Raw genomic sequence first — 17,050 nt, 5'->3', positions numbered from 1 at the left:
GTCAGTCCATCTTACCAAGGGTCTCCCATGCCCTCGTTGACCTTCTCCTTTACCAAACACGATGTCTTCTTCTAGTGATTAAATCCCTCCTGATGATGCGTCCAGAGCAAGCCAGTAAGAGGACAATGTTCTGTTGTGATCTATAAGGTTTATATTGTCTAATTTTTGGAAGTAGATGGCCAGGCCTTTCTTCTTAGTCTTTCTTAGTCTAGAAGCTCTGCCAACAAGCTAACACTTATAATTATTTCTCTAGAAAATGTGGGGTGCCGCCTTGATTCATTGTTCCCCTCATTTATCCCCCCTCCTTTCCTTGCCATTTAGATTACAGGCTCCTTAAGGACGCAGGCTGTATTTTACTGTTCTTTTGACAATAGTGCACAGTAATAGAAATCCTTTGCATTATGCTCGGTAGGCACCCAAATGCTTGTTGAGTTACTGAAGTTGCAGTTTGTATTTATAGTAATGTTGACCTTTTTTGCACATATAAAAATATTGGCCTTCCATTCTATGTCTGTTTTTACCTGGTTGCCTTTGTTTCCACTCTGGCCCTGACCCTAGCCTACAGTCTGGATTAATTGTATGAGCAGGACAGGGGATAAATAACAAATTTGTCAACATGAGGTCCTGGTTTAGTGAATATGTAAAAAGCATACTACTTACCATGTAATTGTACAATGATTATGTCAATGAAACCAGCTAAGGTGATTTCTGTAGTTTGAAACTTTTTATACTGATCTCTTAAAATCTGTCAACATAAACTTTACAAGTTGTGTCTTAGTTATCAGGGCTAATGTATTTTGATTTCTTGAGTGTTAATACTTGAGCCTTGGTGGTGCAATGGTTAAGTGCTCAGCTGCTAACTGAAAGGTTGCTGGAGAAAGACCTGATGATCTACTTCCGTAAAGATTACAGCCTAGAAAATCCTGTAGGTCAGTTCTCCTCTGTCATGTGGGTTCACTATGAGCCTAAAATCAACTCGATGGTACCTAACAACAACAACATAATTACATTTTGTAAAAGATGTATACAAACTATTTTGGGAAATCTTACTTCACCCAATAATTGCTCTTGGAGATTTATACCTAATACTAAATTTAAAATCATTCAATTTGTGTTATTTTTATATGTAATGAAATGGACTGTTTAGGATTCTTTAAAAATTCTAATAGATTTTCTAAGCCAAGGTTATCCACATCAATCAATCAGTCTTTAAATCAATCAGCCAAATGATGCTGTTGTGGTTCCCCACTGCGGTGCTGTAGTTCTTGCCTGACAGTTTGCCGTTACCAACCTGTATACTTCGTCAGCATCGGCCTCGAGATACTTCCTGGATAGTCAGCAGACTTTCCGGCGTAATCCTTGTATATTTTTATTACTTTAGATATTGATTATCCTTTCCTCCTTGATAGTTCTGCTATCTATTTTAGAAAATTTTATTTCATTGACCTGTCTGGACCCTTCTTCAGCAGAGACCCTCATTCCTTTCCCATACTAAACATGTTAAGAATGGATTTTTACCATGAATATTTACTAGCCTTGGGGCCCCTATTTAACCTATCTACTTTGGGGAAAGTCATTTATTCTTATTGCACTTATAAGTAATCTTATTGAATGATTACTTATACATGGATGGCTTTACAACATATTTTTAGCTCTGATTCCTTACTTTTCCCCTAGTTCAAAGTTCTTTGCCTTTAGGATGACTTTTATTGCATGCCATGATGTCACATACCATGGAGAACTAATTAATAAGATAAATGTTATGTTAGAAACTCAGAATGGAATTCATGGCCCCAACTAGCAAAGATTCATAGGCTTGTTCATTTATTCATTCATCAAACAAATATTTGTGTATCTGTTAAGTGTTAGCCAATTTAACAGGGCTAAATGTAACTTGTAACTTAGATTTTAAACACTGATTAAATATAAAATAGGAGTGACCTGGTTTGCAAGCAGTTTGTATGAGAAAGATTTTGGGGTTTATCTGACTCTGAGCCTAATATGAGCTCTTTCTGTGAGACTCGATTGTTAAAGAAAGTTATAAATTTGAAAAAAAAAAATTTTTTTTTTTTTTAGATTTTAGGATTCATTAATTACAATTTTGTGTTCTGATATTCAGCTTGTTAGATTTCTTGTGAGATATTATATTTATACTAAATACTAGATATGTTTACCATTTCTACCCATGCAAAGTATCTTTTGAATAAGCCTCTATCTGTATGAGTCTACACCCTTGGGTTTCAACTGTTGGGCCAAGGGGAGACATCTATCCCAAGGACAGGCAATCTTCAGGCTATTCAGTGAGTTGTGGTCAGCCTTAAAATAAAGAACTGGCACAATCAGAGGTTTATTTAGAGACTTTAAAGCTGAGAAATTGAAAAGTACAGGTTTGATGCAGAGAGGATATGTGCCTGGAGCGGAAAGGTCATGACCGTTAGGATTAAAATGGCCGTAATAGACCATCAGCTTGATGAGTAAGTTAGGAAACCATTTGTCAAAGAAAGAATTGAACAAATGTACTGAGAGAGGCAAAGAAGTCAGAAGAGTCTGACTGCCTTTAGAAGAGAAGGTTCTAAGTTCTAGTTTTTAATTTTTGCATCCAATTTCTTATATTTCTGTTGTGCTACAATTCTTTTGGTGTGTGTGTGTGCTTTGGGTGAAAGTCTACAGAGCAAATAAGTTTCTCATAAAACAATTGACACACAAATTATTTTGAAACATTGATTGCCAATCCCTCCCCCCCTTTTCATATGTCGGCACTATCCCCTTCTTGATCTCAGGTTCCCCATTTCTATTTGTCCAGTTTTCCTGTCCCTACCTTCTTGTCCTTACTTTTGGGCTGGTATGTCCATTTAGTCTCGTATACATGGTTGAACTATGTGTTATTGTTTGTTTTATAGGCCTGTCTAATCTTTGGCTGAAGGATGAATTCAGGAATGACTTCAGTACTGAGATAAAAAGGTGTACAGGGGGCCATATTTTTGCGGTTTTGGGCTACAGTTCTTGCCCTTGGATTTTTTCAAGATTCTTTGCAAATATTCCCCATTTTTCAAGCTAGCATTTGGGTAGCCCTAACTACAATAATGTCCAGTGTATTGACAAATTAGATTTCTTTTAGGTAAGAGCAACCAGGATGGTGACATGGAAAGGAACCGCATCACTGAGATAAGCACTTCTTGTTTAGATTAACATAGCACATGCCTTAGCAATTCAACATTATTTTAAGCATTCTATTTCATGCTGTGGTTTGTGATGGGTTTTGTGACCTGTGATTTCCTGATGGAGTGAAAATTTGTTTCTTGGTGGTTTTGTTATACATTTACCATTTTTATTGTGTCCATTTCCCCACCTCCCCACCTTTTTGTAGAAGGGAAGACTTTGTAAGCCTCAATATTCATATTAATTTAAAGGCATTTTACATAGACTTATGCCCTGGATTCTGCCATCAAATTAATAGAGATCATCCTTTTGGAAAAGTTATCAGCACTGTAAAAGCAACCTATATTCACCCTGTGCTTTGGGTTAGTGTGAGTTTCAAAATAAGGGTTTTGTTGTCTTTACTTACATTTCTTTCTATAATATTAAAGTGATACATTGTGAAAATGTATAACAATGTAATAACATTTTAAATAAACTTTCTTTTGAATAATTTATTTTCTATATATGGATGTAACATTAGGAATCTTCTAGTTTATCACCTAATTTTCAGGAGAGCTTTGCTTAAACAATCTTAGGTGAAAATCTATCACGGTCTTAAGGAACTTTGGAAATTGCATGTTTTCTCTCAGTAGCCTATTTTATTTTGAAGTTCCCAATAATAAGGGTTATTAATTATTCTATTAAATCTAAATCCCTTACTATATTAACTTCTTAAAATGTTTTTATTATCTTCGTTGCCTCAAAATTTGCAAAAATCTTGTACTATAAAGCAGAAAATCAAGATGAAACTTCATTTTTCTTAACTAAAAATTTTTTTAAAAAATCATGACACTTCAGGAAAATTCTGAGGATCAGGCATCAGGATACGTATGAAATAAGACTGTTTATACCTAACGTGTAAAAATAACATTTATACAGTATAATGGGAACTGTGGTGGTTATTGCAATATGTTGGCTCCACTGATTAACCTATTGCTGTCGAGTCTCTTCCGACTCATAGTGACCCTATAGGACAGAGTAGAACTGCTCCATAGGGTTTCTAAGGAGTGGCTGGTGGATTCGAACTGCTGACCTTCTGGTTAGCAGCCAAGTTCTTAACCATTGATTAAGCATAGCATTTATGATAAATCAAAATCAAACCAAACCCATTGCCATCAAGTTGATTCTAACTTATAGCGATCCTATAGGACAGAGTAGAACCACCCCATAGAGTTTCAGGAGCGGCTGGTGGATTCAGACTGTCAACCTTTTTGGTTAGCAGCCATAGCTCTTAACTACTGTGCCACCAGGGCTTAGTCGGTGAGCTTTATTTTGTTCTCCGGGCCACTGATTTCTCCAGACTTTGAATTCTAACCAACCATTTCAAAATGTCTGCCATTATTAACAATAGGGATCAGGCAAAAAAGTATACATCAGCAGAAAGTAATAACGTTTATGAGACAATTCAAAGATTATGTCCAATTTACTATAGGTTTTACAACAAGTTTGCAGAGAAAGATTTAATTCCTTGAAGGTAGGGACTATGTCTTAATCAAGCTAATATTCTCCGATAGCAGTTAGCACAGTGGTCTTGCACAAAAAAAGTGTAGCCTAAAATGTTTGGTGAAAACAGTATTTTGGTTGTCTATTTCTACTTAACAAACCATCCTCAAACTTAGTGGCTTTGAACAACAACACCTGTTTATTATTTCTGACAAATGTGAGGTTGACTGAATTTAGCTGGGCAGATCTTCTGTTCCAAGTTCTCAGCTGATGTTGCAGTCATTTGGAGGCTCACTTGGCTGGAAAGTCCAAATAGCTCAGTCACGTGGCTGGCACTTGGTGCTGGCTCTCAGTTGGCAGCTCAGCAGGTACCTCAGTCCTTTCCCAGCAGCCTTCCATGGTGGTTTGGGCTTCTTACAGTATGGTCGCTGGATTCCAAAAAAAAAAAAAGATTCCAAGAGGGAAAGAATTCCACATCACGCAAGTGGAAGCTTCAGGCTTCTTAAGGCCTGGGTCAGAAGTGTCACAATATTGTGCTCCCTGTATTGTTTTGGCCAAAGTGAGTCAGAGGGCCAATCCAAATATCAGAATGGATGATGACAAATAGTTCTTTCTAACTTCTGTTGTTAAAGTTCAAATCAGATGTCCTTTCCCTGGACAAAATATTCTTCTGAAGTCCTGGAAGATTTGCGAAAAATAAACCAAAAAACCAAACCCGTTGCCGACGAGTCGATTTTGACTCATAGCGACCCTATAGGACAGAGTAGAACTGCCTCACAGCGCTTCCAAGGAGTGCCTGGTAGATTTGAATTGCTGACCTTTTGGTTAGCAGCCGTAGCACTTAAACACTACGCCACCAGTGTTTCCTTGAGAAAAAATAGGAAGATGGAAATGGGAAATGAAAAGAGGGACTGCTAGCTTTCCTTCTAATTATCCTACCTTTTCCAACAAAAACACATTGGGCTGGTGGCTATACCGCATTGATATCCCAACATGATTTTATTTGTGCTTCTGGTAGGCAAAAGTTGCCTTAGTCCAAAAAAAAAAAAAAAAAAGAAAAGAAATTGCCTGAATATTCGTCTCTGCTCTGTTCTTGATCACCAGATGCTTGCTTGGTGATTTACAGGGAAAGTAGGCCTAAGTTATGAGTCCTTGGAAAGACTTTCCACACCTCTCTTACTGGCCCTAATAATTATATTTCTTCTCTCCTTGAGTGGGAGCTTATTCACTTCAGGACAGTGAGGCAATCAGCAGGGATGCCCAGCTCCTTCATGGGACTCTCCAGGTGATTGGTATCTTTCTAAGCAGCAAAATCTCTAAGATTACATTAATTTTATTCTGTAACGTTTCCTCCTGCTCTGTTTTCCTGAAATTTACCTCATAACCTTGGTAATCTTCAGGTGTCATTCAATTTAACTCCTGCAGTGACTCCATTGTATAGGACAAAAGTTTCAAACTTTTTAATGTATCATGATCCATTTATAGAATCTTGTTTGTTTTATAGATTTATAGAAATTTGATTTTCATAATGACATTGTCATGGATTGAATTGTGTCCCCATAAAATATGTGTATCAATTTGGCTAGGCCATAATTTCCAGAATTGTATGATTGTCTGCCATTTTGTCATCTGATGTGATTTTCCCATGTGTTGTAAGTCCTGCCTCTACAATGGTAATGAGGTGGGATAGGTGACAGTTATATTGATGAAGCAGGACTCAATTTACAAGATTGGACTGTGTTTTGAGCCAATCTTTTTTGAGAAAGAAAAGAGAGAAGCAAGCAGAGAGACAGGGGGACCTCATACCACCAAAAAAGCAGCGCCAAGAGTAGAGTATGTCCTTTGGACCCAGGGTTCTTGCTTGGAGAAGCTCCTAGTCCAGTGGAAGATTGATGACGAGAACCTTCCTCCAGAGCCGATAGAGAAAGCCTCCCCCGGGCGCTGATGCCCTGAATTTGGACTTGTAGCCTACTTGACTGTGAGAGAATAAACTTCGGTTCATTAAAGCCATCCACCTGTGGTATTTCTGTTACAGCAGCACTAGATGACTAAGACAACACATAAAGCAAATGGTTATAAAAATTTTGTAGTAGTTTCTAGCCAATACTTCCTGACGGAGGGGATGAAGTAAAATAGTAAAAATAAGTAAGTTATTAGAGTCCTACAATGAAAGTTATAAATACATTTTTCTCTTTATGCTTTTCCTTAACTGGATGATAATCAAACAATTACATTAATTTATGTGTCTCCGATTATAGCATTTTAATGGTATGCTTTCTAGCAACCTCCGTGATGAAATATGTAAATAATTATTAGGGTTTAAGATAATAATATAATGTGAGGATTGAAAAATAGGATGCTAGATTTAGAGAAGTTTTATTGTATACTGAAAATATAAAAATTTAATTTCATACACAGACTAATTCTGCTTTTGAAATACTACATGGAATAGTAGCTAGCTTTCTAATATAATTTGAAATATCCTGCTCCAGAACAGAAAAAATAGGAAGCTAGTTACACAGTAGGAATCCTATTTTAGTCTGTTACCTTTGTCTTTGAGAAGAATAAAGATCTTTTTTTTTTTAAACGTGAGGATACATTTTGAATATTACTTGAGCTATCTAATTAATATTATAAAACCTGCGGAGTTACATGATAATCACAACTTGATGTCAATGTTAATAGATCATGGATTAGATATAAAAAGTGGGGGTGGGTTGGCAACTACAGAGAGCTTCTTGCTGGTGCTGGTAGAAAGAGTTTTTAAATCACTGTTTCCATTTTGTGGTGGCTTTGCTCCTTGCCCTAACTAGTCTTTAGTGATACTTTTAGTCATAATTGCTACTCATCATAGAATTCAGCGCTCAGAAAACTTTTACGTTATAATATGTGGTAAGGACAAACAAGTTTCTTTCAATTGGCAAACTGTTGCTTTTCATCGTCTATGTCTTTAAATACTTATCCTACATTTTATGGAATCCCATTTCTCCTCTCTCCCATCTAATGTATCAGTATCTCAGGTCCCCTTTTAATGGTTATACATTTTCTATTCTTCTTAAGATACTTTTGCTTTTATGAAGTTGGAAACAAAGCAAAACAATTTGTCACCTGAAAGAATTTTGTAAACTTTACCATATGTAGATTTATTTTGAGGGGACGATGGTGGTTCAGTGGCAAAATGTCCACCTTCTCTGTGGAAGAACCGGGTTTGATTCTCTGCCAGTGCACCTCAAGTGTACCATCACTCACCTGTCAGTGAGGAGTTGTGTGTTGCTATAATGCTGAAAAGGATTCACTGGAGCCTTCGAGGAGAAGCCAGACTAGGAAGAAAAGTGGGGTGATCTACTCCCAGAAAATTAAAAAAAAAAGCCAATTAAAACCCTATGGATTACAACAACCTGGTCACCTTGTGCATGGTGTCACCATGAGCCAGAGCCGACTCCACAGTAGCTAAGGACAACAACAGATTTTTTAAAACTGGCTTGACTTGGTAAATTAAAACTACATGGATGACGTTTGAATTTTCCAATTCTAATGTTTTTACAGCATAGTTTAATATTTCCATGAGATTATAAACATAATTTAAAATATTTCTGCATTGTGCTGAAGATTTTTGGCTCACTGTAAAGACAACTAAAATGTTCAAGTATGTTGCTGTTTTTAAAGAAAAAGCAAGTAATGACAAGGACAACATGCTTTAAATTTTCATTCACATTTGTAAATCACTACTATCATTATTTTCCTTTTTCAAGTTATAGAAGAAATAGTATGTCTCTTTCATAATTTGGTTTCTTTGTCACCTTAGTGCAAAGAGTAAGGTATAATGGAAAATAACGTGCCCTGTAGGCCTCTGAGAAGACTTTATGTAACCAAATATTATAAAAGTATTCAAATAGCAGTTTCCTGTGCCCTTGTATATTTTCTTTAAACTAGAATGGTATAAATATCAGAAGATATGAGTACCTTTGAAGTGATCTCAATCCCATTGTTGGAAAGTGCTTTCAGATTATACTTGTGACAGATAATGTACTATATTATTCTGTATGTGATAAAATAACTTACTTTTAAAAATTAAAAATGCCTGTATTAATGAATTTTTACTGCATACTGGCTGCACACAATGACTGTTATCTTTTTACTGATTTGCAAATGAATCTCTAGTGTCTGACCTTAGAGTTAAAACATTACCCATATGTTCAGCTAGCTGTTACGAAAGTGCAAACAAGACCACAGTGAGATACAACTACACATTTATTAGAATGCCAAAAATAAAAAATAGTGACAATACCAAATGCGAGCAAAGATGCACGGGAACTGAATCTCCTATACGTTGTTGGTGGAAATGTGAAATGGCACAGACTGGAAGATAGGACAGCAGAAAATAATGTCTTAAAAAAAACTAAACATGTAACTATCATATGACCGAACAATCACAGTTGCTTTGTACTATTTTTTCAACTTCCTATAAATCTATTTCAGCTGTCATGAACTCACAGAAAAATACTTCATGGTTGTGTGTAGACTTTGGCTGTAGTAATTGTTTTTTTCATTCTTGAATAATTTGGTCTAGACTCTGGCAGACAACAGAAGAATTAAGGGAAAGAAGTAGATAATTATTATCCTGATTTGAAGATAATCTAAATTTCACTCTCATTCTTTCCCGATTCTCTAATTCTTATCATACTTACCTCCCATGTTGGCAAGATAAGTGAAGAAACCATAAAAATATTAGTTTTTCTTATTTCAATTCAGGTATCGCCTGGCTGAATATCCTTTTGGGGAGATTGGAAAGATATGATGGTGTGGTGAAGTGAAATCTGAAGACTATTTTAGAAATATCTGCTATGTTGGAAACAGGATAACCTGATACAGAATAGCAAATAAGAAAAAATACAATTAGGATTTAAGTAGAACTGAGCTCAATTAATTTTCATTAGTGATTATTGACTTTTCCTTTAATTTTTCTCATTTCCTTGAATTTTTGTAGAAGTCTTACCTCCCCACTTCTTTGTAGCTTGATGTAGCATGGTTCTATTTGTGTAACTTCCTATACTAATTTATTAGCTGAAGAGTGGATAAATAAAAAAGAAAACTTATGTGCGTTTATATTTACTTTGCTTCTCAAGTGTGTATAATATAACAAGATAAAAATAAGTAGATCTAGGCAGAAAGAAAGTCAGTGTAAGATTGTAAAATAGAGCAATGAATAAAATTAATCCAGGCCTGCTCTTTTGTATACAGAATTAGGGCAGAAACTTTGGCTGTTAGAAACAAAACAAAGGGAATCAGTTATGAGATTCACTGTATCTGTAATAATGAAAGCTAACCAGTTGCTGAATTAGGAGAGTTTTTCCTGGTACTGAAAACTGGCGATGTGAACTTTCTTCTTTGTTGAATTTTAAAGAGAATAAGATGAAACCCGGTTGGCGTAGTGGTTAAGTGCTACGGCTGCTAGCCAAAGGGTCGGCAGTTCGAATCCTCCAGGCGCTCTTTGGAAACTCTGTGGGGCAGTTCTACTCTGTCCTATAGGGTTGCTATGAGTCGGAATCGACTCGACGGCACTGGGTTTTTGGGTTTGGGAACATGTGACATAGCAGTGTTTTCAGTAACATTTTGGACATGATGCCAAAGCCCAGTTCATCCGAATGGACAGTTCTATAAAATCAAGAATCTGGTAAAAAACACATGGTTTTCTGAAAGTCTGACTTGCTCCAAGAGTAAAATTTAGAATAAAAAAAAAAGGGCTATTTTTTATTCTGTCGTAGGGTAAATATGTGACAAAGTTTAGTAAAGCAAAAAGAAAATTTTTTTCAGCATACATTCAAAAAATATTCAAAAAGGCAAAAGTGGGAAGTAGGCAACCATGCTGCCAGGGTCATGTCTGCCCAAATCCAAGGAAATACCACAGAACAGACTAAAGTGGGAAAACGGACGAACATGCTGCTAGCGTCATGTCTGTCCAAGTCCAAAGAATATTACAGAATAGGCAAACATGGGAAAATGGACAAGCATGCTGCCACAGCCACGTCTGCCTGAGCCCAAGGAACATTACAGAATCATCAGTATATAGTAACATAAACAGGCAAAACCACTGAAACCTTCACCTTTTCACAGATTGGCTAGAAACTGTGATCCTACGTTTTGAATTGTCTTTCTTAACAATCATTGGTGCAGGTTTCAGTAATGACAGTCAAGGGGGTCTTCATTGGTCCAATGAATTTTCTATTCACTACATGTTAACAGAAAAAGGTAAGAGTGGAAAGTGTTTTGTGTTCTGTTTGATTGGTTTATGTGAGAGGTTCCTTAAAGATATTTTCCAAGATTATATTAGCTATTGTCTTTACACCTCAGGGCCCAGTTGATGTGTCCTTGTGAGTCCAGCTTCAGCTGGGTCATGTGCTCTATGCTCAAGGACAGGGAATAATGATTCCAATATCATTTCCTAAATCAACTCTAAAACATAAGATGCTTATCTCTGAAGTGATTCATCCTGAATGAATTTGTGAATATATATACGAATGAATATATCTATATATGTGCATGTCTATATTTATCTGTCTAGTTTTTTTCTTAACCATGTTTTTCATGAGAATTAAACTGCAGAATGTTTAGAATGTATTCTGTGGTAAGAACCTCTGTTGCTCATTAAGGCATATCTGTGTACCTTGATAGACTGCTGAACAGAGATTATAGAGTTGGTATCCCTTATAATAATATTGTGTTGTAATAATACTTTATAGTCAGGTGCTGTAATAAGTGCTTTTATTTTTATTTTTTTATTTAATCCTCACAATAGCCTTTGGAAGGTAGGTACTGTAGTTATTCCTATTTCAGAGAAGAAAGTAAGGCAAATAACTTACCCAAGGTTATACTACAAGTAAGTAGTAGAATCAGGATTCAGTTTCTGGCTATTCTGCCTCAGTTTTTACTACATTACAACACTAATGATAATTAAGAAGCCTAATGCAAGATTTGCACCTGAATTAGGAGGCAAAGAAATTCAGACCAAGGTAAGGCTCCTCACTCAGGAAACAATTTCTAAGTCCACTCACATACAGATGATGGATGAAGAAAACTTTGTTGTACTTTGCTAAAAATTCTGCTTGAGATAAACCTATTTTGCGTTTATTTTAGGTTGCTTATTTTCTTATTTTCACTTAAGTAAATCCCAATCTTCTGTATAACTGCTGTTGAATGTGGTTATTATCTTGGTTAGTGTCATGGATTGAATTGTGTCCCCCAGAAATATGTACCAACTTGGTTTGGCCATGATTCCCAGTATTGTGTGGTTGTCCTCCATTTTGCGATTGTAATTTTACATTAAAGAGGATTAGGGTGGGATTGTAACACCCTTACCCAGGTCATAGCCCCGATCCAATGTAAAGGGAGTTTCCCTGGGGTGTGGCCTGCACTACTTTTTATCTCTCAAGAGAGGGGGTACCTCATACCACCAAGAAAGCAGTAATGGGAGCAAAGCACATCCTTTGGATCCCGGGTCCCTGCGTGGAGAAGCTCCTAGTCCAGGGGAAGATTGATGAAAAGGCCAACAGAAAGAAAAAGCCTTCCCCTGGAGCTGACGCCCCCAATTTGGACTTTTAGCCTACTTTACTGTGAGGAAATAAACTTCTCTTTGTTAAAGCTGTCCAGTTGTGGGTTTTTCTATTATAGCAGCACTAGATGACTAAGACAGATAATGTTACTTTTACTTTGTTTTATGAGAATATTAAGCTCTTATGGAACTAAGTGGCTTGATTGTTACTGTCATAAAGAACTAAAATATAAGCAAATTAAATTACCTTAATGCCTTGCACAAAGTCAACTTTGCATGCGTGTCTTTTTATATTTTCACAGTTTCGAAGTATTGTCTATAATTTTCTTCAGCTTCATGATCTTTTGGGAATGACTTAACTGAAACTAGGGGGAAAAGTCCCATAGGTTTTGCAGCTGGCATTCCGGAAAACTGAATGAAAACTGTAGAGCCAATTTCATCATGTTGTTATGTTTATACTTTTGTTAGAATTCTTGCGTTTTAAGGCTTGTTTATGCACGTTTGGTTTTGAAATAAACCTAGTAATTTATGTTTGAAACTGCTTTAATTTCACAAATAAGAAGTAGCTTGATATAATTACCTTTATTCATAGTAATCTGACAGCAAAGAAAACATGCAAACTTTTGACTTTTTATGTTAATTTTCAGGTTGAAGGTTTAGAACAGATGTGGAAAGATGTTCACTTCAGAAAAAGGAGTTGTGGAGGAATGGTTGTCAGAGTTTAAGGTAATATTTACCATTCTAATACAGTATTTATAGTCCAGGGAAGTTTCATCTGGGGTTTAAATTCCAGTGGCTTTTTAAAAAATAAACAGTTTTATTGAGATGTAATTCATATACCGTTCAGTGCATTCATTTTTAGTGTACATTTCAAGGCCTTTTAGTGTACATTTCAAGGCCTTTTAGTGTACATTTCAAGGCCTTTTAGTGTGTTCACAGAATTGTGCAACCATTACCACAATCCAGTTTAGAATATTTCCACCACTCCTAAAAGAAACCCTGCACCCATTAGCAGTCACCCCCATTTTAGCCCAACCACCCCAGGCCTAAAAAAAAACCCCAAATCAAACCCGTTGCCATCAAGTTGATTCTGACTCACAGTGACCCTATAGGACAGAGTAGAACTGCCGGTAGGGTTTCCAAGGAACGGTTGATGGATTCAAACTGCCAACCTTTTGGCTAGCAGGCAAGCTCTTAACCACTGCCCCACCAGGCCTAGGCAGCTACTAATAATACTTTCTAACTCTATAGATTTTTCATGTTCTGGGCAATTTATGTACATATGAATATGTGGTCTTTTGTGACTGGCTTTTTTTTCTTTCACTTAACATGATGTTTTCAAGGTTTTCCCATGTTGTAGCAAGTATCAACACTTCATTCCTTTTTATTGCCAAATAATATTCTATTGTATGCATATAGCACATTTTATTTATTCATCATCCATTCACTTTTTTGCTATTATGAATAACTGCGGTGAACATTTATGTACAAGTATTTATGTGGTCCTGTGTTTTAATTTCTCTTGGGTATATATTTAGGAGTGGAATTTCTGGGTGGTATGGGAACTCTGGGGCCCTGGCGGTGCAGCGGTTAAGAGCTCAGCTGCTGACCAAAAGGTCAGCAGTTGGAATCCACCAGCCGCTCCTCGGAAACTCTGTGGAGCAGTTTAACTCTGTCCTATGGGGTCACTATGAGTCAGAATCGGCTCGACGGCAACAACTTTTTTGAGTTTTGAATGGAAACTCTATGTTTAACATTTTAAATCATTTTCCAATGTGGCTGTACTATTTTACATTTCCATCAGCAGTGTATTAGAGTTCCAGTTTCTCACCAACGCTCGTTATTGTCAGTCTTTTTGATTATCGCCATCCTAGAGTGTGTGAGGAAACCCTGGTGGCGTAGTGGTTAAGTGCTATGGCTGCTAACCAAAGGGTCAGCAGTTCCAATCCACCAGGTGCTCCTTGGAAACTCTATAGGGCAGTTCTACTCTGTCCTATAGGGTCGCTGTGAGTCGGAATCGACTCGACGGCACTGGGTTTGGCTTTTTTTGGGAGTGTGTGTGAAGTGGTATTTTGTTGTAGTTTTGATTAGTGTTTTTCTAATGACTAATGAGTTGAACGTCTGTTCATGTGCTTATTGAAATTTATCTTCTTTGGAGTCTTATTTTTTTTCTTTAATAACATTTGATTGTGTTTTCAGTAAAGGTTTACACGGCAATTTAGGTTCCCATTCAATAATTTCTACACAAATCGTTCAGTGACATTGGTTACATTCTTCACAATGCGTGAACATTCTCATTATTTCTGTTCTGGTTGCTCTGTGTCCATTCATCTAGTTTCCCTGGCCCCTTAGATTCTCATCTTTGTTTTAAAGTAACTGTTGAAAATTTGATCTCATATAGGTGTTTTTTTTAAAGGAGCACAGTACTTATGGGTGATATTCATAATTTTTTAAACCAATTTATTATTTAGCTACAAGGTGACCTCGGGTTAGTCTTTGCTCAAGGTTTGAAGAATATCTCAGAGCAGTAGCCTTGGGAAGTCTTTCAGTTTCAACCAGTCCAGTATGTCTAGTGTTTTTTTTTTAGGAATTTGAGGTTCTGCACCACATTTTTCTTCCATTCTGTCAGAGTCTATCTGTGTGACCCTGATTAGAACAGTCAATAGTGGTAGCCAGGTACTGCCTAGTTCTGGTGTCAGGGTAAATAAGGCTGTGGTTCATGTAGACTATTTGTCTTGTAGACAAGTTTCTTCTTTGAGTCTTTTGTTTCCTTCTTTCTCTTTTGCTCTGGATGAGTAGAGACCGATAGTTGTCTTAGATGGCTGCTTGCAAGATTTTAAGACCTCAGACACTACTCAACATACTAGGATGTAAAATATAACTGTATTAACTATATTATGCCAATTGACTGAGATGTCGCACGAAACTGGTCCTAATCCTTCAAACCCAGAAATCCAATTTCACAAGATGTTTGGTTATGTCTAAGAAGTATCCGCTAAGTGTGCCCCCTATGTGCTTTATTATATATGAATGTAAGTACATACAATCACACAGATATGCATACACCTATGTATACACACATATATACATACCTATCCACATATATGCTTACCTATATTTTTATATACATATATAACATCAACAACGAAAACCCCAAACAACAACCAAAAAAACAGCCAAAATATATACCCGCATATATTTTTTGGTTGTTTTCTGCTGTTGTTTCAAAATTATATATGCCACAGCAATTAACAGGTCTTTTTTTCTTGTGTTCTTTTTAGTGACATCATTTACCTTCATCTAGCTGTGTACACTTTACCTTCATTTGGTGTTACCTTTCCTATCACCAAAAATAACAAGTGAATCCCTGTGTCCTCCCCCACCCCCAATACCTGGTAACCACTAATGAAGGTTAAAAAAAAAATTTTTTTTTAGCTTCTGTATATTCACTTGTTCAGGTCATTTCATGTAAGTGTGAATGTACAATATTTGTTTTTTTGTCATTGACTTATTTTGCTCAATAATAATGTTCTCCAGTTTTGTCATGTTCAAGATGTTTTGGGCACTAATTTTTCTTTATTGTTCATGAGGATTCCGTTGTATAGATGTACCACATTTTACTTATCCGTTCATTAGCTGATAGGCACTTAGCTTATTTTCATCTTTTTGCTGTTGTAAGTAGTTCTGTGACAAACACAGGTGGAGCTGCTGGGTCATATGGCAGCTCTACCTCTAGTTTTTTAAGGAACCACCAGACTGTTTTCCACAATGGCTGTGCCATTTTATATTCTCACCAGCTATGGGTAAGGGTTCCAATTTCTCCAAATCACCTCCAAAACTTGTTATTTTCCTTTTTTTTAAATCTTGACCATCTTAGTAGGCATGAAATGGTATCTCATTGTGGTTTTGATTTGCATTTCTCTGATGGCTATTGACGTTAAGCATCTTTCATATGTCTGTTGGCCATTTGAATATTTTAGTTTCATTAGTTAAAAAAATTTTATTGTGATATACGTAACAAAATATTTGCCATTTTAACCTTTTTTCTATGTTCGATTTAGTGACTTTAATCACATTCACCACGTTGTACAACCATCACCACTATCTATTTCCAAAACTTTTTCAGCACCCTGAGCAGAATCTCAGTACCCTTTAAGCAGTAACTCCCCATTCCCCCTCCCAGCCCTGGTAACCACTAATAAACTTTTGTCTCTATACATTTACCTGTTCTAGATATTTTATCTAAACAGGATCAAATAATATTTATCCTCTTGTGTTTCACCTAGCATGAGGTTTTCAAGGTTTATCCATGTCATAGCACATATCATAACTTAATTTCTCTTTATGGATGAATAATATTTCATTGTATGGATATACCACATTTTGTTTATTTATCTGTTGATGGGAATTTGTGTTATTATTGTGAATGCAGCAGTGAACATTTATGTGAGTATCTGTTTGAGTCCCTGCTCTCAATTCTTTTAAGTATATACCTAGGAGATGATTGTTGGATTATATGATAATTTTATGTTTAACTTTTTGAGGAACCGCCCAACTGTTTTCCATAGCAGCTGTGCCATTTTACATTCCCACCAGCAATGTATGAGGGTTCCAATTTCTCTATATCATTGCCAACACTTGTTAGTTTCATTGTTAGTGTTTCATTGTGGTTTTGTTTTGCTCCTCCCTGTTGATGAATGACTGTGACTTTGAACATCTTTTCATGGAATTATTTGGCCATATGTCTATCTTTGGAGAAATGCCTATTTGTTTCCTTTGTCCATTTTTTAATTGGATTGTTTGTCTTTTGTTGTTATGGGATTGATTATATATATTAAAATTTTATCAAATTATATATAT

At 36.3% G+C, this 17,050-nt stretch overlaps 1 protein-coding gene across 3 annotated transcripts in view; it reads left to right on the top strand.

The window, feature by feature from the left end:
* The window catches only part of HYCC1 (hyccin PI4KA lipid kinase complex subunit 1), a 76,102-nt gene that overhangs the window by 16,752 nt on the left and 42,300 nt on the right, over nt 1-17,050 (top strand). For all 3 annotated transcript variants that reach the window (XM_064290066.1, XM_064290067.1, XM_064290068.1), the window contains exon 2: nt 12,838-12,916. In XM_064290066.1, the coding sequence (XP_064146136.1) occupies nt 12,866-12,916 (51 nt within the window). In that variant the 5' untranslated portion in view covers nt 12,838-12,865. The remainder of the gene's footprint in view (nt 1-12,837; nt 12,917-17,050) is intronic.

Source organism: Loxodonta africana, chromosome 8, assembly GCF_030014295.1.
Source record: "Loxodonta africana isolate mLoxAfr1 chromosome 8, mLoxAfr1.hap2, whole genome shotgun sequence".
NCBI lineage: Eukaryota > Metazoa > Chordata > Mammalia > Proboscidea > Elephantidae > Loxodonta > Loxodonta africana.
Note: the sequence above shows the minus strand (reverse complement) of the source record. Positions and strands in the feature narration are given on the sequence as shown.